At 44.0% G+C, this 26,812-nt stretch overlaps 2 protein-coding genes across 24 annotated transcripts in view; both read left to right on the top strand.

Moving 5' to 3' along the window:
- The first annotated feature begins 1,436 nt into the window (after positions 1 to 1,436).
- The window catches only part of LOC135909931 (rho family-interacting cell polarization regulator 1-like), a 50,542-nt gene continuing 25,166 nt past the window's right edge, over positions 1,437 to 26,812 (top strand). For 2 of the 23 annotated variants that reach the window (XM_070532242.1, XM_070532225.1), the window contains exons 1-26: positions 2,401 to 2,417; positions 2,496 to 2,516; positions 2,608 to 2,628; positions 2,818 to 2,838; positions 3,344 to 3,364; positions 6,717 to 6,740; positions 6,832 to 6,852; positions 7,216 to 7,281; positions 7,370 to 7,390; positions 7,483 to 7,503; positions 7,599 to 7,619; positions 7,710 to 7,730; positions 7,822 to 7,842; positions 7,945 to 7,974; positions 8,056 to 8,076; positions 8,284 to 8,304; positions 8,394 to 8,414; positions 8,608 to 8,637; positions 8,719 to 8,739; positions 8,948 to 8,968; positions 9,057 to 9,077; positions 9,170 to 9,190; positions 9,286 to 9,315; positions 9,397 to 9,417; positions 9,509 to 9,529; positions 9,941 to 9,961. In XM_070532242.1, coding sequence (XP_070388343.1) covers positions 2,411 to 2,417; positions 2,496 to 2,516; positions 2,608 to 2,628; positions 2,818 to 2,838; positions 3,344 to 3,364; positions 6,717 to 6,740; positions 6,832 to 6,852; positions 7,216 to 7,281; positions 7,370 to 7,390; positions 7,483 to 7,503; positions 7,599 to 7,619; positions 7,710 to 7,730; positions 7,822 to 7,842; positions 7,945 to 7,974; positions 8,056 to 8,076; positions 8,284 to 8,304; positions 8,394 to 8,414; positions 8,608 to 8,637; positions 8,719 to 8,739; positions 8,948 to 8,968; positions 9,057 to 9,077; positions 9,170 to 9,190; positions 9,286 to 9,315; positions 9,397 to 9,417; positions 9,509 to 9,529; positions 9,941 to 9,961 — 607 coding nt within the window. In that variant the 5' untranslated portion in view covers positions 2,401 to 2,410. Of the gene's footprint in view, positions 1,454 to 2,400; positions 2,418 to 2,495; positions 2,517 to 2,607; positions 2,629 to 2,817; positions 2,839 to 3,137; positions 3,149 to 3,239; positions 3,259 to 3,343; positions 3,365 to 6,714; positions 6,741 to 6,831; positions 6,853 to 7,034; positions 7,056 to 7,215; positions 7,282 to 7,369; positions 7,391 to 7,482; positions 7,504 to 7,598; positions 7,620 to 7,709; positions 7,731 to 7,821; positions 7,843 to 7,944; positions 7,975 to 8,055; positions 8,077 to 8,283; positions 8,305 to 8,393; positions 8,415 to 8,607; positions 8,638 to 8,718; positions 8,740 to 8,947; positions 8,969 to 9,056; positions 9,078 to 9,169; positions 9,191 to 9,285; positions 9,316 to 9,396; positions 9,418 to 9,508; positions 9,530 to 9,940; positions 9,962 to 26,812 lie in introns of those variants that run through there. The other 21 variants (XM_070532249.1, XM_070532232.1, XM_070532235.1 and 18 more) reach the window with 20 other exon arrangements.
- Positions 10,531 to 12,540, top strand: LOC139054720 (uncharacterized). Its single transcript, XM_070532222.1, has one exon. The coding sequence runs from the start codon at positions 10,531 to 10,533 to the stop codon at positions 12,538 to 12,540; it is 2,010 nt and encodes a 669-aa protein (XP_070388323.1).

Here is a 26,812-nt window from a genome sequence, read left to right as displayed (position 1 = left end):
ACGAGTGCAGTGATGAATCACTCTGCTTCCTATCTTTTCTACATAGTCAACAACAATGAAATGCCAGGTACGTGAAATCTGTTCATTGAATTAAATGATTCTATTCAGAATAAAGTGCGCAGCAAGTAATTAATATATTTTCTACATAGCCAACACCAGTAGGATGCCAGCTGGAATGTTTGCATTGAATGAAATTATTTTGGTAACCATAATGAGTGCAGTGATGAATCATTCTGCTTCCTATCGTTTCCACATAGCCAACAACAATGAAATGCCAGGTACGTGAAATCTGTTCATTGAAATAAATTATTCTGTTGAAAATAAAGAGTGCTGCAATTAATATATTTTCTACATAGCCAACACCAATAGGATGCCAGGTACGTGAACTCTCTCTATTGAATGAAATTATTTTGTTGACCATAACGAGTGCAGTAATGAATCATTCTGCTTCCTATCTTTTCTACATAGCCAACAACAATGAAATGCCAGGCACGTGAAATCTGTTCATTGAATTAAATTATTCTATTCAGAATAATGTGCGCAGAAAGTAATTAATATATTTTCTACATAGCCAACACCAGTAGGATGCCAGGTCCCTGGAATGTTTGCATTGAATGAAATTATTTTGGTAACCATGATGAGTGCAGTGATGAATCATTCTGCTTCCTATCTTTTCTATCTTTTCCACATAGCCAACAACAATGAAATACCAGGTACGTAAAATCTGTTCATTGAAATAAATTATTCTGTTGAAAATAAAGAGTGCTGCAATTAATATATTTTCTACATAGCCAACACCAATAGGATGCCAGGTACGTGAACTCTCTCTATTGAATGAAATTATTTTCTTGACCATAACGAGTGCAGTGATGAATCACTCTGCTTCCTATCTTTTCTACATAGCCAACAACAATGAAATGCCAGGTACGTGAAATCTGTTCATTGAATTAAATGATTCTATTCAGAATAAAGTGCGCAGCAAGTAATTAATATATTTTCTACATAGCCAACACCAGTAGGATGCCAGGTCCCTGGAATCTTTGCATTGAATGAAATTATTTTGGTAACCATAATGAGTGCAGTGATGAATCATTCTGCTTCCTATCGTTTCCACATAGCCAACAAGAATGAAATGCCAGGTACGTGAAATCTGTTCATTGAAATAAATTATTCTGTTGAAAATAAAGAGTGCTGCAATTATTATATTTTCTACATAGCCAACACCAATAGGATGCCAGGTACGTGAACTCTCTCTATTGAATGAAATTATTTTGTTGACCATAACGAGTGCAGTGATGAATCATTCTGCTTCCTATCTTTTCTACATAGCCAACAACAATGAAATGCCAGGCACGTGAAATCTGTTCATTGAATTAAATTATTCTATTCAGAATAATGTGCGCAGCAAGTAATTAATATATTTTCTACATAGCCAACACCAGTAGGATGCCAGGTCCCTGGAATGCTTGCACTGAATGAAATTATTTTGGTAACCATAATGAGTGCAGTGATGAATCATTCTGCTTCCTATCTTTTCCACATAGCCAACAACAATGAAATACCCGGTACGTAAAATCTGTTCATTGAAATAAATTATTATGTTGAAAATAAAGAGTGCTGCAATTAATATATTTTCTACATAGCCAACACCAATAGGATGCCAGGTACGTGAACTCTCTCTATTGAATGAAATTATTTTGTTGACCATAACGAGTGCAGTGATGAACCATTCTGCTTCCTATCTTTTCCACATAGCCAACAACAATGAAATGCCAGGTACGTGAAATCTGTTCATTTAATTAAATTATTCTATTCAGAATAAAGTGCGCAGCAAGTAATTAATATATTTTCTACATAGGCAACACCAGTAGGATGCCAGGTACGTGGAATCTTTGCATTGAATGAAATTATTTTGGTAACCATGATGAGTGCAGTGATGAATCATTCTGCTTCCTATCTTTTCCACATAGCCAACAACAATGAAATACCAGGTACGTGAAATCTGTTCATTGAAATAAATTATTCTGTTGAAAATAAAGAGTGCTGCAATTAATATATTTTCTACATAGCCAAAACCAATAGGATGCCAGGTACGTGAAATCTCTCTATTGAATGAAATTATTTTGTTGACCATAACGAGTGCACTGATGAATCATTCTGCTTTCTATCTTTTCTACATAGCCAACAACAATGAAATGCCAGGTGCGTGAAATCTGTTCATTGCATTAAATTATTCTATTCAGAATAAAGTGCGCAGCAAGTAATTAATATATTTTCTACATAGCCAACACCAGTAGGATACCAGGTACGTGGAATCTTTGCATTGAATGAAATTATTTTGGTAACCATTATGAGTGCAGTGATGAATCATTCTGCTTCCTATCTTTTCCACATAGCCAACAACAATGAAATGCCAGGTACGTGAAATCTGTTCATTGAAATAAATTATTCTGTTGAAAATAAAGAGTGCTGCAATTAATATATTTTCTACATAGCCAACACCAATAGGATGCCAGGTACGTGAAATCTCTCTATTGAATGAAATTATTTTGTTGACCATAACGAGTGCAGTGATGAATCACTCTGCTTCCTATCTTTTCTACATAGCCAACACCAATGAAACGCCAGGTACGTGAAATCTGTAATTGAATGAAATGATTTTGTTAACCATATGGAGTGCAGACATGAATCACTCCATTTTAAATATCTACAAAATAGCCAACACCAATGAAAAGCCAGGTGCGTGAAATCTGTCCATTGAATTAAGTTATCGTGTTGAAAATAAAGAGTGCAGCAATTAATATATTTTCTACATAGCCAACACCAATGAAACGCCAGGTGCGTGAAATCTGTCCATTCAAATAAAATTTTCCGTTGAGGATAAAGAGCGCAGGAATTAATCATTATACTTTCCACATAGCCCACACCGATAGGATGCCAGGTACGTGAAATCTGTAATCGAATGAAATGATTTTGTTAACCATATGGAGTGCAGAAATGAATCACTCCGTTTTAAATATCTACAAAATAGCCAACAGCGATGAAAAGCCAGGTGCGTGAAATCTGTCAATTGGTTATTATTTTGTTGAAAATAAAGAGTGCAGCAATTAATATATTTTCTACATAGCCAGCACCAATAGGATGCCAGGTACGGGAAATCTCTCTATTGAATGAAATTATTTTGTTAACCATAACGAGTGCAGTGATGAATCACTCTGCTTCCTATCTTTTCTACATAGCCAACACCAATGAAACGCCTTGTGCGTGAAATCTGTCTATTCAAATAAATTGTTCCGTTGAAGATAAAGAGTGCAGGAATTTAATCATTATGCTTTCCACATAGCCGACACCGATGGGATGCCAGGTACGTTAAATCTGTAATTGAATGAAATGATTTTGTTAACCATATGAAGTGTAGTGATGAATCAATCTGTTTTCAATCTCTTTCTTAAAGCCAGCACCAAGGCCAGGCAAAGTACATGAAATCTCTCGTTTAATTGTGTCAGGTTTTCCTGTGAACTTTATTCACTGCAGCAAAGAATCAATCTAGTTTGAATCTTTTTCATGAAGACAGCACCGATCAGTTGCCTAGTAAGTGAAATTGGTGCATTGATTTAAGCTATTCCGTTAAGTATCACAAGTGTAGCGATGAATCAATCTGTTTTCGGTGTTTCACCCAAGGCCAACACGGGCTGCATGCCAGGGACGTTAAATTAGTTTGTTTCTTTATTCGTTTTTCTGTTTGTTAACGATGACTTAAGCAATCAATCAATCTGTTTTCACTCTTTACCACAAAATCTGTACCGTTTAGATGCCAGGCAAGCGAAATTTGTCTATTGAACTAAATAATTTCGTTAACTGTATTGAGTGCAGCAATGAATCGATCTTTTTTTAATCTTTCCCACAAAGCCAACAGTGATGAGGTGCCAGACACACACATACATATAATGTCCAATAACACGAATTGCTCTTGGCATTGTCACACTAGTTTTTTTCCTGCCATGTAACCTATTGAGATGTTTTCTTGGACCGATGCCGAATATTGTGTCTAGAAATGTCGGCCGATTTCGAAGGCAGTGCCGTCTGAAAATAATACACTTTTTTGTGATGCTAGCAGGAATTGAACCCGCTTTGCACGGGTTCCTCAAGCAAGCAGCCCGGCAGTTTAGCACACTGCACCATGAATGCCAGCCGGGTGGGATGCAAATATGCTCATTGTTCGCACGCATTGCCACGCCACGCATCTAGGAGGCCACGCTCAGACTTCACGCGGACTTTGTGGCAACGGCGTTAAATGATGCGTCATGCCAAGAGAGAAGTGCGGGACAGGAGCCCAGCTGAAGTACACGCCTCACATATGACGCGTGTGTGCTATTCGCATAATTGTAAAGTCGTCAGAGATAAATTATGACCATTTTTTAAATTAAGTTATTCCATTCAGTATCGCAAATGTAGCGATGATTCAATCTATTTTCAGTTTTTCTCCTAGGCAACACTAATGACATGCCAGGTGCCAACGTGTAATCTGACTGGTTATTGAATTAAGCTTTCCCATTAATATAATGATGGAAGTAACGAATCAACATGTTTGTAATATTTTGCATGAAACCCCAACCGATGTGATGCCAGGTACGTTAAGTATGTCTATTGAATTTAGTTATTCCGCTGATTATAAAAAGTGTAGGGAAAAATCAGCTTGTTTTAAATTTTTCTCTCGAAAGCTCACGCGAATGAGATGCTAAGTACGTGAAATCTTTCTACTGAATTACGTTTTTGTATTGAGTATAACGTGTGCTGCAATGAATCGTTGTTTAGAATCTTCGCCGCAAAGCTGAAACAGCTGAGTTGACGGGTATGTGAAATATGTCTATTTATTGAATTCAATTTTCCAATCAACTATATTGACAGCGGCAATGAACCAATATGTTTTCAATATTTTCCGCCAAGCCCACGCTGATGTCATGTCAAGTACGTTAAGTCGTCGTCGTCGTCGTCGTCGTCGTCGTCATCGTCGTCGTCGTCATCGACGTCGTAATCATCATCATCATCATCATCATCATCATCATCATCATCATCATCAGCAGCAGCAGCAGCAGCAGCAGCAGCAGCAGCCTGGCTTCGCCCACTGTAGGGCAAAGGCATATCCCATACTTCTCCAACTACCCCGGTCATGTGCTTATTGTGGCCATGTTGTCCCTGCAAACTTCTTAATCTCATCCCTCCGCATAACTTCCTGCCGCCCCCTGCTGCGCTTCCCTTCTCTTGGAATCCAGTCCGTAACCCTTAATGACTATCGGTTATTTTCCCTCCACATTACGCGCCCTGCCCATGCCCATTTCTTTTTCTTGATTTCAACTAAGATGTCCTTAACTCGCGTTTGTTCCCTCACCCAATCTGATCTTTTCTTATCCCTTAACGTTACACCTATCATTCTTCTTTCCATAGCTCGTTGCGTCGCCCTAAATTTAAGTAGAACCCTTTTCGTAAGCCTCCATGTTTCTGTCCCGTAGGTGAGTACTGGTAAGACACAGCTGTTATAAACTTTTCTCTTGGGGGATAATGGCAACCTGCTGTCCTTGATCTGAGAATGCCTGCCAAACGCACCCCAGCCCATTCTTATTCTTCTGATTATTTCAGTCTCATGATCCGGATCCGCAGTCACTATCTGTCCTAAGTAGATGTATTCCCTTACCACTTCCAGTGCCTCACTACCTATCGTAAACAACTGTTCTCTTCCGAGACTGTTAAACATTACTTTAGTTTTCTGCAGATTAATTTTTAGACCAACCCTTCTGCTTTGCCTGTCCAGGTCAGTGAGCACGCATCGCAATTGGTCCCCTGAGTTACTAAGCAAGGCAATATCATCAGCGAATCGCAAGTTACTAAGGTATTCTCCATGAACTGTTATCCCCAATTTTTCCCGATCCATGTCTCTGAATACCTCCTGTAAACACGCTGTGAATAGCATTGGAGAGATCGTATCTCCCTGCCTGACGCCCCTCTTTGTTTGGATTTTGCTGCTTTCTTTATGGAGGACTACGGTGGCTGTGGGAGCCGCTATAGATATCTTTCAGTATTTTTACGTACGGCTCGTCTACACCTTGATTCCCTAATGCTTGCATGAGTGCTGAGGCTTCGACTGAATCAAACGCTTTCTCGTAATCAATGAAAGCTATATATAAGTGTTGGTTATAATACGCATATTTCTCTATCACCTGATTGATAGTGTGAATATGGTCTATTGTTGAGTAGCCTTTACGAAACACTGCCTGGTCATTTGGTTTACAGCAGTCTAAGGTGTTCCTGAATCTATTTGCGATTACCTTAGTAAAGACTTTGTAGGCAAAGGACAGTAGGCTGATCGGTCTATAATTTTTCGTCTTTCGCGTCCCCTTTCTTGTGGCTTAAGATTATGTTGGCGTTCTTCCATGATTCCGGTACGCTCGAGGTCATGAGGCATTGCGTACACAGGGTGGCCAGTTCTTCTACAACAATGTGCCCACCATCCTTCAACAAATCTGCTGTTAAATGATCGATCCTGCCCAGCTGCCTTCCCCGTTTGCATAGCTCCCGAGGCTTTCTTTACTTCTTTATATCAAATGTGGGATGTCAAATTCCTCTAGAATATTACGTTAAGTATATGTCGATTGAATTAATTTATTCCGTTGAGTATAAGAAGTGTAGGGATGAATGCCCGTTTTAAATTTTTTTTCCAGAAGCTCACACGAATGAGAAGCCGGGTACGTGAAATCTGTCTATTGTATTACGTTTGTTAATTCAGTATAACGTGTGCTCCAATGAATCATTGTGTTTTCAACCTTTGTCAAAAAGCCACAGCGGATGGGATGACAGGTACGTGACATCGAATTAACTATACTGACTGTAAAAATGAACCATTACGCTTTCAATATTTTGCATGAAGCCGAACCCGATGTGATGCCAAGTACGTTAAGTGTGTCTATTGAAATAAGTTATTCTGTTGAGTTTAAAAATGTAGGGATAAGTCAGTCTGTTATGAATTTTTTCTTCGAAAGCGCACGCGAGTGAGACGTCAGGTACGTGAAATCTGTCGATTATGTTGTTTATTTATTCAGCATAACGTGTGCTGCAATGAATCACTCTGTTTTCAATCTTTGCCACAAATCCACAACCACTGGGATGGCAGGTATGTGACCTCTATCTATTTATTGAATACAGCTTTGTAATTACCTATAGGGACTGCGGCAATGAATCAATATGCTTTTCATATTTTCCACGAAGCCCACACCGATGATATGCCAGGTACGTTAGTATGTCTATTAAATTTTATTCGATGGAGTTTAAGAACTGTAGGGGTGAGTTAGTCTGTTTTTAATTTTTTTCCCTAAAGCTCACACAAATGAGAAGCCAGGTACGTGAAATCTTTCTACTGAATTACGTTTTTGTATTTTGGTATAACGTATGCTGCGATGAATGATTCTGTTTTCAATCTTTGCCACACAGCCACGACCGCTGGTATGGCATGTACGTGAACTCTGTCTATTTATTGAATTCAGTTTTGCAATTAACTATAATTACTGTGGCAATGAATCCATATGCTTTCCATATTTTTCACGAAGCCGACACCGATGGGATGCCGGGTACGTTAAGTATGAATATTGAATTAAATTGTTCCGTTGAGTATAAGAAGTGTAGGGATGAACGCCTGTTTTCAATTTTTTTCCCTGAAGCTCACACGAATGCGGAGTCCGGTACGTGAAATCTGTCTATTGTATTACGTTTGTGTATTCAGCAAAACGTGTGCTACAATGCATCACTCTGTTTTCAATCTTTGCCACCAAGCCACAACCGCTGAGATGGCAGGTACGTGACATTTTTCTATTTATTGAATTCAGTTTTCCAATTAACAAATAACTATAATGACGGCGGGAATGAATCCATATGTTTTGAATATTTTGCACGAAGCCCACACCGACGTGATGCCAAGTACGTTAAGTATGTTGAATGAATTAATTTATTCCGTTTAGTAGAAGAAGTGTAGGGATGAGTGTCTGTTTTAAATTTTTTTCCCTAAAGTTCACACGAATGAGAAGCCAGGTACGTGAAATCTTTCGAGTGAATTACGTTTTTGTATTGAGTATAACGTGTTCTGCAATCAATCATTGTGTTTTCAACCTTTGCCACAACACCACTACCGCTGGGATGGCAGGTACGTGAACTCTGTCTATTTATTGAATTCAGTTTTGCAATTCACTTTAGTTACTGTGGCAATGAATCAATATGCTTTCCATATTTTCCACGAAGCCCACACCGATGGGATGCCAGGTACATTAAGTGTTTATATTGAATTAAGTTATTCCGTTTAGTATAAGAAGTGTAGGGATGAGTGTCTATTTAAATTTTTTTCCCTAAAGCTCACACGAATGGGAAGCCAGGTACCTGAATTACGTTTTTGTATTGAGTATAACGTGTGCTGCAATCAATCATGGTGTTTTCAACCTTTGCCACAACGCCACTACCGCTGGAATGGCAGGTACGTGAACTTTGTCTATTTATTGAATTCAGTTTTGCAATTAACTATAATTACTGTGGCAATGAATCAATATGTTTTCAATATTTTCCACGAAGCCCACAGCCATTGGATGCCGTGCACGTTAAGTATGCATATTGAATTAAGTTATTTCGTCGAATATAAGAAGTGTAGTGATGAATGCCTGTTTTCAATTTTTTTCCCTGAAGATCACAAGAATGGGAAGCCAGGTACGTGAAATCTTTCTACTGAATTACGTTTTTGTATTGAGTATAACGTGTGCTGCAATCAATCATTGTGTTTTCAACCTTTGCCACTACGCCACTACCACTGGGATGGCAGGTATGTGACCTCTATCTATTTATTGAATACAGCTTTGTAATTACCTATAGGGACTGCGCCCAATGAATCAATATGCTTTTCCTATTTTCCACGAAGCCCACACCGATGATATGCCAGGTACGTTAGTATGTCTATTAAATTTTATTCGATGGAGTTTAAGAACTGTAGGGGTGAGTTAGTCTGTTTTTAATTTTTTTCCCTAAAGCTCACACAAATGAGAAGCCAGGTACGTGAAATCTTTCTACTGAATTACGTTTTTGTATTTTGGTATAACGTATGCTGCGATGAATGATTCTGTTTTCAATCTTTGCCACACAGCCACGACCGCTGGTATGGCATGTACGTGAACTCTGTCTATTTATTGAATTCAGTTTTGCAATTAACTATAATTACTGTGGCAATGAATCAATATGCTTTCAATATTTTCCACGAAGACCACACCCATTGGATCCCGTGCACGTTAAGTATGCATATTGAATTAAGTTATTTCGTCGAATATAAGAAGTGTAGTGATGAATGCCTGTTTTCAATTTTTTTCCCTGAAGATCACAAGAATGAGAAGCCCGGTACGTGAAATCTGTCTATTGTATTACGTTTGTTTGTTCAGTATAACATGTGCTGCAATGAATCGTTGTGTTTTCAATCTGTGCCACAAAGCGACAGCGGATGGGATGGCAGGTACGTGAAATCCAATTACCTATACTGACTGTGGAAATGAACCATTATGTTTTCAATATTTTGCATGAAGCCCCTCCCGATGTGATGCCAAGTACGTTAAGTGTGTCTATTGAAATAAGTTATTCTGTTGAGTTTAAAAATGTAGGGATAAGCCAGTATGTTATGAATTTTTTATCTCGAAAGCGCGCGCGAATGAGAAGTCATATACGTGAAATCTGTCGCTTATGTTATGTTTGTTTATTCAGTATAACATTTGCTGCAATGAATCACTCTGTTTTCAACCTTTGCCACAAATCCACAACCACTGGGATGGCAGGTACGTGATCTCTGTCTATTTATTGAGTTCAGTTTTGTAATTACCTATAGTGACTGCGGCAATGAATCAATATGCTTTTCATTTTTTCCACGAAGCCCACATCGATGGGATGCCAGGTGCGTTAAGTGTGTGTATTAAAATAAGTTATTTGATCGAGTTTAAGTAGTGTAGGGGTGAATCGATCAGTTTTCAATTTTTTCCCTAAAGCTCACACTAATGAGAAGCCAGGTACACGAAATTTTCCTACTGAACTGCGTTTTTGTATTGAATATAACGTTTGCTGCGACCTGCCTAACGCGAACCTCGAGCGTGACATCGACGTCGAGGAGGTACGCGCGGCCTTGCACGACCTCAACAGCCGGTCGGCAGCCGGCCCGGACCTCGTCACGAAGAAGGCGATCAAGAACCTCGATGACGGCTCAATTGAAAAGCTCGCAAAATACTACAACAAGGGCTGGAGAGCGGGCGCGCTGCCAAAGCTGTGGAAGACAGCCAAGGCCATCCTGATCCCCAAGCCGGGGAAGCCGCCGGACACGGATAATCTTCGGCCCATATCGCTCACGTCCTGCGTGGGCAAGGAGCTGGAGCACGTCCTGCTCAACAGGTGGCAAGACTACCTGGAACGGAAGGTCTGTACCCGGCCACTTTGATCGTCTTCAGACAGCACCTCAGCACGCAGGACGCGATGCTGCAGCTCAAACACCAAATCATCGATGATGGCGGCGGCGCCCGCGACGACAAAGCCATCCTAGGGCTCGACCTGCAGAGTGCCTTCGATAAGGTGAAACACTCGGCGATTCTGTCCCAAGTCTCCAAGCTCAACATGGGGGAAAGATCCTACAACTACATCAAGGACTTCCTCACGGACAGGATCGTCGAGCTACGAGCAGGCGACCTACAGACGCAAGGGAAGAAGCTCGGCAGCACCGGAACACCGCAGGGATCGGTCATTTCGCCGATGCTGTTCAACCTGGTAACGATCGGAGTGGCCGAAAAGCTCGGGCGCATCGATGACGTCAGGCGCACCATCTACGCGGACGATATCACGATATGGATGACCGGTGGCAGCGACGCCCACATCGAGGGCGCGCTGCAAGCCGCCGTCGACGCAATAGAAGACCAGCTGGAAGGCACCGGACTGAGATGTTCGCCGAGCAAATCGGAGCTTCTCATACTCCCACCTGCAAAATACAGCAGAGGCAAGACCAGACAACGCGAAAACGAAAAAATCAGAATCGTCACCAAATCCGGCAACGCGATCCCCGAGGACGGCAAAATTAGGATCCTAGGCATGGTCATCGAAAAGCACGGAAGAAACGGCGAGACCATCACCCGTGTCAAGGCAAAAGCAGCCAACGCGATTCGACTCCTCAAACGAGTCACTTCCCGAAAGGCTGGCATGAGAGAGGAGAGCCTAATTAGGCTCGTCCAATCCTTCGTCATCAGCCACGTCGCGTACGTTGCAGCCTACCACAGATGGCTGCAACACGAACGAAACAAAATCAACGTGCTCATCAGAAGAGCGTACAAGACGGCGCTGGGCCTGTTCGAGTCCACAAGCACGACCCGCTTGTTACAACTCGGGTTACACAATACGCTCGAAGAAATAGCCGAAGTGCAACGGACTTCTCAACTGGAGCGGCTGTCCATGACCAAAGCCGGGAGGAAGATACTGGACGATCTGGGAATTAGACGCTCGAACGAGGTGGAGATGAAGCTCCCCGTCCCCGAAGAGGTCCGACGCCAAACCAGAATCGACCCCATACCGAGGAATATGAATCCCGAGTTCAACAAGGGAAGAAGAGCGGCGAGGGCAAAGGCTCTCATCGACCAGCATGCCAACGAGGAACACGCGCGGTACGTGGACGCGGCCGTATACAAACGGAACGCCTTCGCAGCGGTCGTCATAGAGGCGTCAACCGGCGTCACGAGGACGGCAGCGAGCGTGAGAAGCGCCGAAGCGGAACAAGCGGAGGAGGTAGCCATCGCCCTGGCCATCGCCGACGCAGACTGCCACACGGTGCTGAGTGACTCAAGACAGGTGGTGCGAAACTTCGCCAAAGGGCAAATCTGCAGGGAGGCTGAGCGCGTACTGCGAGCGGTAAAACTAAACGTACGAAAAGTACGACTCAAGTGGTTCCCGGCGCACGCGGGCGACGCGTCGGAACGCAATGAGAACCATAATGAGACGGCACACGCCGCGGCGCGAGCGCTAACCAACCGCGCCCCGGCGACAGAGCATCCGACGTGGTTCGGAACCAAGGACCGCATGACGGATTACAATGAAATCACGAAGGCCTACCGCGTGGCTCACAGGACTCTTCCACCCCCGCACCCGAGACTGAGTCGAGCGGAGGCGGTAGTACTGAGACAGCTCCAGACCGGATCGCTACCGAGCCCGAAACTGATGTATCGCATGTACCCCGAGACATATCCGACAGATATGTGCAGAGTCTGCCGGAGGGAGACCGCAGACTACACGCACATCTTGTGGGACTGCATTAAATATCCAGAGGACGCTAAATCAAGAACACTCCCACCACGGCTCGAGGCAGCCGCGAAGAGCTACGACCGAGACGATCAGCTCTGGGCCGTCCAGCAGGTCCTCGAGGCGCTCGAAAGGCACGGACCCAGCGAGCCGGCAACGGCGAGCGGAGACGCGCGCCGGGTAACGGCAACTTCGAGGATGACGTAGGTCCTCGTCGGGGCGCGCGAGCGCCCAACTGCAGGCATAAATAAAGTTTCTCCAATCCAATCCAATTGCCACAAAGCCAGCACTGATAAGATGCCAGGTGGATGAAGGCTGTCTGGCTTTTGAATTTGCGTTTTCTGTTATACATGCGATGAGAAAAACATTCACATTTGACATTTTACGCAAAGCTAGCTCAGATGGCACTAGAGGTATGTAAATTTAGTCTGCCTTTTTAGTTTACTTTTCTCATTGAGTATTATAAGCGAAGGAAAGAAATATTATTCATTTGAGTTTATTTCCAGTAAGCAATCACAGAATGTGATAGCGCGTCTTTTTAGTTTAGAGTTCGTTTGTTTTGGGAAATAGAATGAACGTAAAAAAAAAGATTTTATAGTTTTCCACTGAGGAGTGATCTACAACAGGCTATGTGTATGTAATTATTCTTCTGTGTGAATTTTCTTACTTTGATAAATATAAATGAGTGCAGTAACGAAAGAATGCGTTCTCTCTCTGGTGTTTTGCAAACGTTTTGGTTGTGTACGTTCCCGCTGAACTTCACTCGGGCGAAACACCTAGTACAAAATGCCGGTTAGCGTGCAGCAGCAGGGGTTTTGTAAGTTGTCGCCGCTACTATGCACTAAGTTTTAAAAAATATGGCAAGGCCTCTTACGCGGGTGAAGAGAGCCGTTTTTTGTTAGCCGCAAGCTTAAGAAACGTCCAGTATTTCAAGTTTCAAGTTTCAAGTTTTATTCATCAACGATGTCAGTTTTACAAAGAATTGTATACAGAATTAGCACTACACAGGGAGTCTCAAAGTTAGAAACTGTCAGGGGGACTCCCATACATGAACACAATTTAAAAAAAAAAACGAGATACACATCAAGCATTGGTTACGGTGACTTTACATACAATTTCATAAAAATAAGGAACAGTGCGAAAAAACAAGAATATGAAGCTGTTTAGTAAGACAAAAATTGCGAAGAAAACTTCTGTAGTGAACAAGTAATGCAAATTTACAATAGAATAAGAATAGGAGAATTATACCATATAGTATAATAGCCAAGTGAATTATTACAAAAACAAAAGTCAGTTGTTAGGATGAAGAGAGTTGCTGCATAAAATATTTCTTAACTTGGTTCTTGAATATATGCTCTGTGGGGGATGATTTAATGGTATGGGGAATAGAATTCCACAGTTTTATTTCCGCAAATGTAGTGAACTTACCATAGTTTGTGCGCACTTTAGGTAAAAGACGATTATCGAGTTCAGAGAACCTAGTAGTGTTAGTATTTACAAACGTTTCAGTAACAAAGCCATGTATATGAGCAATATTACGAAATAACTTATAGATCACGATGGTCAACTTGAACTGAAAGAGCTAGTGAAGAGGATGAATGTTTAAACTGCAATAAAGTGGCGTTGAATTGGATAAGAAATGGCTGAAAGTCATGAGACGAAGCGCCGGATTCTGCAGGCATTGAAGTCGGCTGAAGTGAGCGAGGTATGCATTGCCCCAGGCTGATACGCAGTAAGATAAATGGCTGTGAATGTGTGCATGATAAAGGGAATGGATAATGTGCGGCTGAAAATATGAGCGGGTTTTGATTATGGCGCATATTCCAAAAGAACTCTTACGGACAAGTGACTGCACATGGAGAGTGAATTTCAGATGCTTGTCTAAAACTACGCCAAGAAACTTTGCGCTATCAAATATTGGTATTAAGTTGTTGTAGATACACAGATATAGGAGGGAGGGATAGAGATAAGAAGAAGGTAGGGAGGTTAACCAGAATCACGTCCGGTTGGCTACCCTACACCGGGGGAACGGGAAAGGGGGAAAACAAAGATAACAGGGAGAGAGCGGAGGGAAGGAAAGAAGGAAATTGCAGTGAGTTCGCTGACGTGTGTGGCCTGACAGAAATTGCAATTAGAGTCACAAATGGTCGCACAAGCCCGTCGTCCTTAAGAAGCACAAAAGTGCCTTCACCTCTTTTTGGGCCGACGGGCGATGGGGGCGGTGTTCCAGCAGCACCTGCACAGAAAGCGGCCGATTGTCCAGTTTTTGAAAAGCTTTCGCAAGTTCTTGTCTCTCAGGGGTGTATCGCGGACAGTGGCACAGCAGGTGGTCGATGTTTTCTTCCGTGCCACAGACCTCGCATGCTCCACTGTCAGTCACTCCAATCAATGTAGAGTATGCCTTTGTGAACGCAACTCCTAACCAAAGGCGACAGAGAAGCGTAGCTTCACGTCGAGGAAGTCCGAGTGGAGGCCGGAGTTGCAGGGAGGGGTTTAGTTGATGCAGTCGTGTAAGTCGTAAGTTTGGCGAGTTCCACTCGGTCAGTGTGAGACTGCGTGCCAAGTGTCGAAGCTGCCTAGCGGCGTCTGTCCTCGAAAGCGGAATCGGAACGCTCTGCTCTTCATGATGTGCTGTACGAGCAGCGTTATCGGCGGAATCATTGCCACTGATTCCACAATGGCCAGGTACCCATTGAAAAATGACCTCGTGACCTTTTTGTTGGACATCATGGTAAAGTTTCGCGATTGCGTATGTCAGTTGGTCATGGCATCCGTGTCGAAGAACTGACTGCGTGCACTGTAATGCCGGTTTGGAATCACAGAACACAGCCCATTTTCTAGCTCTTTCAGATTCAATGAATTCCAGTGCTCGACGCAGGGCCGTTAGTTCTGCTGCCGTTGAGGTCGTGACATGCGATGTCTTGAAGCGCAGTGTCATTCCTCGCGTTGGTACCACCACGGCACCACTGGAACTGCACGACGTAGTTGATCCATCGGTATAGATGTGGACGTGGTTTCTGTACTTACACAGATATAGATTTTGAAATTAGTGTAGGGAAGGAATGAAAGACCATAAAAACCGTTTTTAGCGGATTGACGCGCAACATGTTCTTTCGACACCAGGAAGTTATGTTACGCAGATCAACGTTAACGTTTCGCTGTAGCTCGTCGACATTACTAGCTCAGGAAAAAATAGTCGTGTCGTCTGCATATAATATACAGTCGGTAGTGGTGAGAACATTAGGTAGGTCATTAATAAATAGTAGAAACAGCAGCGGACCAAGGATCGAGCCCTGAGGAACGCCTTGATATATGTTCTTAGAAGATGAGAGTTTGCCGTCAATCTGAACAACTTGGATATGATTGGTTAGGTAGCTAGAAATAAACTGAAGTGGCGGGCCAGTTATGCCATCAGATTGGAGTTTATTTATTAGAATTTTGTGATTAATGGTGTCAATAGCTTTTGTTAAATCTATAAATACACTTCCAACCAGCAAGCCTTGGTCGATTGCCTTCTTGACTTTGTCGGTGAAGGTTAGAAGCGCAAGCTCAGTTGAGCAACCCTGCCGAAAGCCATACTGTTTAGGTTTAGGTATTGCTCAAAATTAATTTCTTCGTAGTAATCAATCAACTCAAGTTTGAAGCGTTAGCGTTTCTGAGCTCGTCCGTCAGTACAGCGCCGTTGTCGCCATCTACAGGAGTGTACCGATTCCGTAGATTGTGTATTTTACAGTTCCCACTGGTATGTGCCGATGGTCATGTGGCGCTGAATACGGGGTCATGCCGCTGTGTTTTGTGTCATCGTCATCATCTTCATCGTCAGGTCATTGTGGTCGTACATTCGTCATCACTTCGTCTCACGGCATCATCCTCTAGTGTTCGTCGTCATTAGATTCTCGCCAAATTCTCAAATTGAGGACGACGCAACGAGCTATGGAAAGAAAAATGATAGGTGTAACGTTAATGGATAAGAAAAGAGCAGATTGGGTGAGGGAACAAACGCGAGTTAATGACATCTTAGTTGAAATCAAGAAAAAGAAATGGGCATGGGCAGGACATGTAATGAGGAGGCAAGATAACCGATGGTCATTAAGGGTTACGGACTGGATCCCAAGGCAAGGGAAGCGTGGCAGGGGGCGGCAGAAAGTTGGTGGGCGGATGAGATTAAGAAGTTTGCAGGGACGGCATGGCCTCAATCAGTACCTGACTGGGGTTGTTGGAGAAGTATGGGAGAGGCCTTTGCCCTGCAGTGGGCGTAACCGGGCTGATGGTGATGATGATGATGATGATGATGAAATAGTCGTCGTCACAAAAACGTGTTCATGCCGTCGTCGTCACGCCATCGTCGAAATATATTCGTTGTCATAACAACTTCATTGTTTCGTCGACGTCATTCCTCCTTCTTCATTCCATCGTAATCACGCTGTCGTCATTCAATCGTGATTGCGACGCCGTTGACATACCATCGTCGTCATACATTCGTCGTTATGTATTCGTTGTCTTAACATGATGCCGCCGTGGTCTTTCCATCGTGGTCATTCCAACTTCGTCATACAGTCGTTGTCGTACACTCGTCGCCATCCCGTTTTCTTCGTGTCGTCGTCGTCATACTGTCTTTGGCTGCGCCACTGTATGCTTAAAAAGCCCACGAGCGTTCGAACATAGGAGAGGAGTGCAGTATAGTTCAAACGAGAACGCTATAGAACAGCCTTCACACTTAAATGTCATGGAATAAGCAGTAAACGAGAAGAAAGGGGGGTTAACCGAGGGGCCCGATTTTTATCAGTCATATCATAAGAAGCCAAAAAACACTGACACCAAGGACAACATAGGGGAAATTACTTGTGCTCAATGAATGAAATAAGGAAGCGATAAATTAATGGAAATTAAAGTGGACGAAAAAACAACTTGCCGCAGGTGGGAACCGAACCCACAACCTTCGCATTTCGCGTGCAATGCTCTACCAATTGAGCGACCACGGCGCCGTTTCCACATCCACTTTCTGGGGTATTTCTGTGTCCTAGTAGAACCCTGAGAGTGTTAGCCAGCGCCACCACTCACAGACCTTGGCGGCGGACGTGGAACGTCCTTTTTGCAGCAGGCGTCATGAGAACGTGATCTTTTTGGGTGAGGGCAACTGGTCAATAAACCCATGCATGCTACCTGAAGGCACCAATGTTGCCGGATTCGAGACCCTCGTTACAGGGGCGTAGCCAAGCTTATGGAGTTTCAGCCCCCCCTCCCCCCCCAAATGTTTTCGTGCTGTCAATGCACCGCCGATCAAAGCAACCTCCGGCGCCAGGAATCATTCTGAATCTTGTCTAGAACGTCTTTTTCATCCTCGAAAAGACATTCCACCGCGAAAATTGCAAACTCGGGCTGGATTTCGTGGCAACGCCCATGCACCGGGAGTCGCATAACGCAAGCAGTCCCATCCAAGCACAAGGTTTCAATGCCGTTTTGAGCAGTATGCGTATGGTTCTCTGTGGACCAAGCGTCTCACGTTCTTTTCGATATTCCTTCAGTAGCCACATTAGGTGCGCAAAGTAGGCATTCAATTGTGGTCAACATATTTTCCTTGGGTTTTTTTAAACTTCGGTGCCCCCGCCCCACAAAAGGAAAAGAATACATTGTTGCGGCGCAGCGAATTGTTGCATGGCGAAAGTTCGATTTTGTTATTTCTTCCTTTGCGGAAAGTAATGGGCCACGGGACGCTTCAGTTGCCGGATACTCTTATTATATTATTGCGATAGCAATTATACGGACACTCCAAGCGAATTCATGCCGTCACCGTCGCCCTCATGTTTCCTATAAAGTCCAAGAGTGATAACATCGTTACCGAGCGCCGCATGCTGTATGTGCGAGTGAAAGCGTACGGGAAGGGGGGGGGGGAGGGCTGGAATGGGTGAGCCGACGATGGTGCCTGTCTTGTGTGCGCAAAGCAGAAAAGCGGAGAGCAAGCTAGTCATCTTCCGTCGCGCGCGATACATAGGGGGGAGTGGATGGAATGGGGGCGGTATCTAGGATTCTGTGAATCTGTGATTGCGCACCATGTTTATCTGCTTCGTTTGACGCATTATACACCATGACTTTTTCTTAGATACGTACATTTATTGCAGAATTATACGTATATTTAAATATCTTGTTGGGAGATCTTGTGTATACGTGCAGTGAACTTTGTTTCCAGTGACACTTTTTTGCCCTTTATCGAGCTCTGTCTTCGCATTTGTATATCCCATTGTATCTTCGCATTTCCAATGCACGAGGGCGAGACAAATGAAAGTGAGCCTACCCGCCCCGCGAAATAATGGTTCAGTTCTTTATCTGCGAGGCATGTGCGTAGAAGAGAGGGATGTCTCATTTACAAAAGTGACACGCAAGTGTGAGGATAAAAGTTCTGTAATGCTCTCATACATTTGGTTGAACATGGTTGCGTGACATATTGGAAACTGCAAAAGTTGAACAGCGCGGTGCCGTGAAGTTTTGGCTGCTGAAGGTATTTCGTAAAAAGAAATTAGTCGCCGTATGCCTGCCGTGTACGTTGAATATCGCATTTCATTGGCCCCTGTGAAGCGTTGAAGCGAACGGTTCAAAGGAAGACGTGAAAGTTGCAAAGACGATCCAAGACGGGACTAAAGCCATCATGAAATCACCCTTAACAAAATTGCAAGAGTTGATGAGGTGATGATACAAGAACGGAGGATAAGCATCGATGAACTGGCAGAGCGTCTGAACATCAGTCACGATTCGGTTCACACCATAATTCATGAACATCTCTGTCATCGGCGTTTGTGTGCGCAATGGATGTCCAAGATATTGAACCACCGCCAGAAGACGGAGAAGTTCGGCGCTGCCTTGACTGATCTGATCCGGTATCACAATATGGGTGACGACTTCTTGTCTGCACTTGTGATCGGGGACGAACCATGGTGCCACTACTACGAGCACGAAGCATGATGGCTAAGCTTACAGTGGAAACATTCGAATTCACCACGCCCAAAGAAAGCAAAGGCCATCATTGCCGCCGGGAAGGTGTTGTTGACTTTTTTGTTTTTCGATTGTCAGGGACCATTCCGAATAGAATTTGCTAAGTCTTTTCCGACTGTCAATTGTTTCCGATACTGTGAAACGCCGGAACGGCTGCGTGTTGCAATCAAGAAGAAACGATGTGGAAAATTGATGAATGGGGTCATCTTGTTCCACGACAATGCCCGTCCCCACATCGCTGATGTTTTTAATACAAAACTGGCAACGTTCAAGTGGGAAATGCTGCACCATCCGCCACACAGCCCATACCTGTCGCCTTTCGACATCCACATTCTGGGGCAACCGAAAAAAAAAAACAGCTCAAGGGAACCATATTCATGTCGGACAATGACGTGAAAGAGTCAGTTGCAGATTTTTTGAAGCAGCGACCCAAGAAATCTTATGAGACCGGAATCACGCGACTCCTTAGTCAATCGGACAAATGTCTAAATGCTCATGGAGACTACTTTTAAATAAATTACCCCGTTTGTCATATATTCGCATTGGCTCACTTTTATTTGACTCGCCTTCGTATATTTTGCAGAACTCCTGCTCTTTATACATGCTCATTTCGGTGCAATTACTCACGATACACGACCGGTGACAGCTGCTCCTGCGTAATACATTGGAACAAATGCCCGCGTCATTAATATTTTGCACTGGCCGTTGCATACGTACATGGATGTAAACACGGGTCTTGAATGACAAAGTTTCATTAACATATTTGTCCTCAACTTGTTCATTTCATGGCCTTTACATTTTTCATATCAGCGGCATGAACTGCTTTGCTGGTTTTGAACTGATATAGTTCTAAAGTTTGTGTGATATTTTCTTTACTTAATAAATAGACATAAAACATGGAAGCATTGATATCAGTTATTTTGCACACAATTTTTGGCACATACGAGTACATTCTTTTATGAAGATTAATATTTTTTACTTGTTTTTGCGGTGCGTAGCGTTCAAGAATTCGTTTGCAGCATTTTTGGCAATGGCAATGCAATTATTATTCATGTATTTGATACCTCGACAAATTGTTTAAGAGGAATCTTTAGCTCGGACCCCACTCCGACGCGGCCTATTCAAATACATGTAAAACGCAGAAACGCTTTTCTGAGATAACCTTTAGATCGCTTTTAATGAAATGTGTTGCCTTTGAGGGAGAAATTATTAAATTGTAGTGTCTATTGGAAGCGGAATTTCGATTTAGGGCCTGAATTTTGTTTAAAATATTTCGAAAAATTTGAAAGTTCGAAGAATATAGGAGCACGACGTTTCCAAACAGCTCTGGATCAAGAACAGATATCGCGGTTCTGTCAACGGCATCTATTATAATAGCCAAAGCGCACAAATTTGGTATGTGAATGTGTACCTTTAGTTGAATTGGTTACGTTGTGTACAAGGGTTCTGCAAAAGCCGTGTTTCCATAATACTACATTTTTAGATTCATGTGTAACACATCAATTTTGTCCGCTGTAGCTGTGCTATTAGATGAAATTCACAGAATTGTGATATCATGTTTTATTGTTGAGTTACAGAGTTTTAAACTTGATAGCTTCGTTTTCTGAAAATTTGAGATTTTGGCCAATTTTTAATTAAAAATTGACGACCTAAATGAAAAATTCGAAACCAGCAGTCACTAAAGCTTCCCTCCCCCCCCCCCCCCAAGTCGTTCTTTGAAATGCAACAAACTTCGTCAAATTTGGTGCAGTGGTTGCCGAGAAAAACGAATTCCCCTCTACAAGTATTTAGATACGAGCGCCCGAGCTAAAGATCCCTCTTAAGGAGGATGCTGAGCTGTAAGGTAACCCCTCCCCCCCCCCCCCCGAACGAGAACGAAATTTCTGGCTACGCCACTGCCTCGTTATGTAATAAACCAGAAGTAATGAGTTTAACCGAGGGTCCAAGCACAAGTAATTTCCCCTATGTTGTCCTTGGTGTCAGTGTTTGTTGGCTTCTTATGAGATAGAAAAAGTAGGAATTTCAGACCGCCAAGCGATTCGGTGAACTCGAGATCAAAAGCGAAAGCACCAAGCCCACATGCACAGCCAGCACTTGAACATTCGCGTGACATACTCGTAAAGATCCTGCTAGTTTCTTCTTTTGGTAATTATTGAACTTAAGAGGAAGCTTTAGCTCGGACCCAGCTCCGACGCGGCCTATTCAAACACATGTAAAACGCAAAAACGCTTTTCTGAAATAACCGCTTAACCGATTTTAATGAAATTTGTTGTATTTGAGAGAGAAAGTTAAATTATAGTGACTGTTGGTAGCGGAACTTCGATGTACGGTCTGAATTTTACGAAAAAGATTTTCAAACGTTTCAAAGCTAATCAAAAATAGAAACACGAAGTTTACAAATTCATAGCTCTACATCAAAAATAGATATCGCGGTTCTGTAAATGGCATCCATTAGATCATTCAAAGGACAAATTCTATATGTCAATTTATATCTTGCGTGAATTTGTTACGTCGTGTACAAGGGTTCCGCAAAAGCTGTATTTCCATATTACTAAATTTTTTTTACATTCATGAGTAACATATCAATTTTGTCTGCTTTAGATGTACTATTAGATGCAATTCACAGAATTGGGTTATTATTTTTCATTGCTGAGTTACAGAGTTGTAAACGTGATAGTTTCGTTTTCTGAAAATTTTAGAATTTCGCCAATTTTTAATAAAACATTGACAAACTAAATAAAAAAGTTGAAACTAACAGTCCCTAGATTTTGTGGTTTCCTTTTAAATGCAACAAGCCACGTCAAATTTGGTGCAGTGGTTGCCGAGAAAAACGAATTCTCCTTTTACGTGTATTTAGATAGGAGCACCCGAGCTAAAGCTTCCTCTTAAAGCAATAATGTCAGCAGTAAGGTCTAGTAATGCATTCTAAAACATCAATTTTAATTCTTTGCAGCGCGCTATCTCTCGCGTGGCTCTTTTTTTCCTGTTTAACGAAAGCGTGCAAAACATTAAAAAAAGCCGACACTTCCGCCTTTTCGCCAACAGATTGCGTGCTGCCGCAGTGTTGATCGCAGACAATATGCAAAAGGACTAAAGGCGTTGGATGAGGAAGGCAGCGATGGCACTGCTTTGACAGAGTGTTTATCTTGGTATGGCACCCGCTGTGGTTGCTTAGTAGCTATGGCGTTGGGCTGCCAAGCACGAGGACGCGGGATGGAATCGCAGCCACGGCAGCCGCATTTCAGTGGGGGCGAAATGCGAAAACACCCCTATACTTAGATTTAGGTGCACTTTAAAGAACCCCTGGTGGTCCAATTTAGTCCGGAGTCCCCCCGCTAAGGCGCGCCTCATAATAAAATCGTGGTTTTGGCACGTAAAACCTCAATAATATTATCTTGGCATGGCCCTGAAATTTCTTCTATCGGCGAGTCTTGCGTCTGAGCACACAACCATCTGTGAAAGCGGTAGGCGTACTGCCAAAGCCAAGGTATCGATAATCGCAGCGCAACTTATTGATCTATGGTGTAAGGCCAATCTCAGCGTTGGCATAAATGTAGGAGCCATCTCAAAGAAATTAAGCATGCCAGAATTATGGTCGAAATCATCTATTACACGGCGAAATTATTTCGTTCCCCGCGTATTTGAGAGCAACACTGCTGCGGAGTGCAAGCGGGGCACCGAGTCGGCTTTTCTTTTCAATTTCACAGGTTTTCTTTTAAACGCGAAAAGAAGGCTCACGCAAGAGACAGCGCGCTGCAAACAATGGGAAATGATCTTTTCGAATATGTCAAAACATATTGACATATTTACACTAAGTGCAATAATTAAACGTGAGTTAATCATTACAAACTGTTTAATTATAAACAGTACCAAAATGTCGCAGTTTGGCCCGAAAGGCGAAGCATTGATTGCGATATCAAATTAGTGGCAGCGATATGAAGGATAGCAGTTCGATAGGTCGGATAAACTTGTAAACTTAGGCACACTAAATTAACAAGCATGGTGTCACGCGCTAACAAGGGAACATGAGCACATCTAGCTCAATGACCGCGGAAACTTGCTGTCTAAACAATCGGGCGAGGAAACGCGGCAGCAGCAGCGAGCGAAGTGGCAATCGCTTCAACGAAGAGTGCCGAGATCACACGGCACGCGCAAAGCTACGAGCCGCCGACGCACCTAGACTGCGCCCAACGCAGATCGCTCTCAAGATACGGCCGGGCGGCCGCGCGCAAGCACCACATGTGCCGTTACAGCCGGAGTAGAACGTCACCGCCTCCTCTCTCCACTCCCTACGGCGCCTCGCAACGTGAGTGCCCCGCGCACGACGGGGGACGGCGCGCTTCCTGCCCGCTTTCTTCTCTTTCGTGCGTGCGAGATTGAGCCGTTATCGTCGGCTCCCTTCGCACGCCTTCACTCGCACATACAGCGCATGGCACGCGGAGACGATGTTCGCGCCATTGGACTTCATACGGAACCTCACAGCGATGGCGGTGGTGGAAATGCGCTTGGAGTGTCCATATAATTGCTGTCGTAATAAGCTATTGGATGCTTCTTCAGTTTTAAGATAACAAGATACAGTTGGTTACATCCGTATCAACATCAGTGCTATACCCGAAGATTAAAAATGAAATCAGCACTCTTCGGAAGATGGCTCAAGAACTTTCTACGGATAGAGAAGCTCCAACGCGCCGTTCACGACACAGACACCGAAGGCCTCGTAGAATGTCCCATCGAGAGGATCTTCTAGGCGAACCTTCTCTCCTGTCACGTGTGCTGTTGTCCATCAGGCAGAAATATAAAACGAATTCGATTCACCCACATGCAACAAGAGCACGAGGCGGTAATTCTTCGTAACCGGCAAATTTAGACGTGGAATGGCCTTCGCTGCCCTCCAGAGTCGCCCCCCCCCCCCACTCCCCACCGCTCCCCTGCACAAGTGAACTGTCAAACAAGCTGACAAACCGAGTGGTGCTTAAAGCCTCTCCATCCACGCGCCACCGCCGGTGCTCTCAGCAAGGAAGAGGCCAAAACTAACAATAAAGAGAGGATTAAAAGCACGCTGAAGCGTCTACTGAACTGTACGCGCATGAAAGGAAAAAAATTGACATCCACCTGTCTTCTAGGACGAAGCTATAAGGGAAGCCAAAACAGGTTTCTGAGAAAGGAAGCTTCGCAGTTTTAAAAACACTTGGCCAGGTCTGGGATTCAAACCCGGATTCAAAGCCTTTCCGGGGCGGTCGCTCTACTATGTGAGCTAACAAGGGGGTATTCTGTAAGGGCCCACCTAGTGGACTGTCCATTTCGGCCACCCTTAATTGGGTGAAGCTGTACCAGCGAAGAGGACACTGGCTGGGGGTACCTGAATCCTCTTCGTTAGTAGCGCTCTTAGAGAATCAGAGTGAGGGAACAGATTGCAGAGCGAGGGTGAATTAATCGACAACTAGAAGCACAGAGGCAGTGAATATGACAAATCTGTTATGCGGAAGCACGCAAGATGAAGGAAGATTCATGAAAGAGATTGACATCCGCCCGTCTTGTAGCAGGAAGCTACTAAGGGAACCCGCGTGTTTATTTCAGAGTTTCAAACGCCGGCTGGTAAGTCCATGTACCTGCCCTTGCCATACTTGAGCCGCTTATTGCAACTATTTTGTTACAACTTACGAAGCTTGGTTTTGTGCGAATTTAGTACCCCCACCCCCAGTTTATCCTTTTGATGCGTATTGATCGCCGGCAAATTTTAAGGACCTTCCATTGCATCAGTGGTGGCTTGACAAGATATGTAACACTCTTCATTGAGGGACAGACAGACAGACAGACAGACAGACAGACAGACAGACAGACAGACAGACAGACAGACAGACAGACAGACAGACAGACACAGAATTTTGTGCGAATTTAGTACCCCCACCCCCAGTTTATCCTTTTGATGCGTATTGATCGCCGGCAAATTTTAAGGACCTTCCATTGCATCAGTGGTGGCTTGACAAGATATGTAACACTCTTCATTGAGGGACAGACAGACAGACAGACAGACAGACAGACAGACAGACAGACAGACAGACAGACAGACAGACAGACAGACAGACAGACAGACAGACAGACAGACAGACAGACAGACAGAATTTTGTGCGAATTTAGTACCCCCACCCCCAGTTTATCCTTTTGATGCGTATTGATCGCCGGCAAATTTTAAGGACCTTCCATTGCATCAGTGGTGGCTTGACAAGATATGTAACACTCTTCATTGAGGGACAGACAGACAGACAGACAGACAGACAGACAGACAGACAGACAGACAGACAGACAGACAGACAGACAGACAGACAGACAGACAGACAGACAGACAGACAGACAGACAGACAGACAGACAGACAGACAGACAGACAGACAGACAGACAGACAGACAGACAGACAGACAGACAGACAGACAGACAGACAGACAGACAGACAGACAGACAGACAGACAGACAGACAGACAGACAGACAGACAGACAGACAGACAGACAGACAGACAGACAGACAGACAGACAGACAGACAGACAGACAGACAGACAACGAACTTTATTGAGGTCCTGAGGGAGTAGCCGATGGAGACCCGTTGGGGTCCCCGGCTTGCTGCTTGCTGCTTCCCTGTCGGAATCAGGAGGCCAAGCCTCTCTGCTCTTCCATGGGACCTCTAGACGGCCGTGGACTCGATATTGAGTTCGGTATTCGATATGGCCTCGTCCCAGTTCTATTGGCTGGGGAGTGTCGTATCCCGTAATGCAGGACACTATCAGAGCATAGGAGCTAGAGTGCTTAACTCCTCCCCACAATCCGGGCATTGTGGATCAGTTTCTGTGTTAATCCTGCTTAGGAAGCTTCGCAAGGGATATGACCTCGTCTGAAGCATCCTAAACGTGATCGCTTGATCTACGTAGTTGTGGGTGTGTAGGCGGGAAGCACCTACGTTCCTCTTTATAGTGGGAGACGATCTCATGGAAGGTTAGTAATTGGTCGCTGGGGCCGATTTCCTCCGGATCCAACGAAGCCCCATCACCGTTGCGGCGCATGAGTTCTCGCGCACAGCGCTGAGCAATCTCATTGGGGTTTGGGTGGCCCGACAGCACGTCGTCGCCCACGTGAGCGAGGAACCACGTAGTGTAATGCAAGAGGTGAGAATTCATTTTGGACTGGCTTTTCAGAAGCGCCGCTGCTTGTCTCGCAACCATTCCGGAGGCAAAAGCCCTGACGGCTGCGCAGGAGTCAGTGTAGATATACGGCCTTTTAGAATCCTCCATCGCCAGCGAAACCACCACCTGCTCTGCCACGTCGGCAGTGACAGCGCCTACCAAGGCCGCTCTTCTCGCTGACCACCGTGACCGCGAATTTACCTGAGCGCCCATATTGAGCTGCGTCCATGAAGGATTCTATGCCGACAGTCTTCATTGAGGGATGTTCTAGAATATTTCCACAACGTCAATGGAGGCCCGTGCCATTAACAGTGCACCAA

The sequence above is a fragment of the Dermacentor albipictus genome, chromosome 1 (genome assembly GCF_038994185.2).
Source record: "Dermacentor albipictus isolate Rhodes 1998 colony chromosome 1, USDA_Dalb.pri_finalv2, whole genome shotgun sequence".
NCBI classification, from domain to species: domain Eukaryota; kingdom Metazoa; phylum Arthropoda; class Arachnida; order Ixodida; family Ixodidae; genus Dermacentor; species Dermacentor albipictus.
The sequence above is the reverse complement of the archived record's forward strand: the minus strand, read 5'-3'. Positions and strand labels throughout refer to the sequence as shown.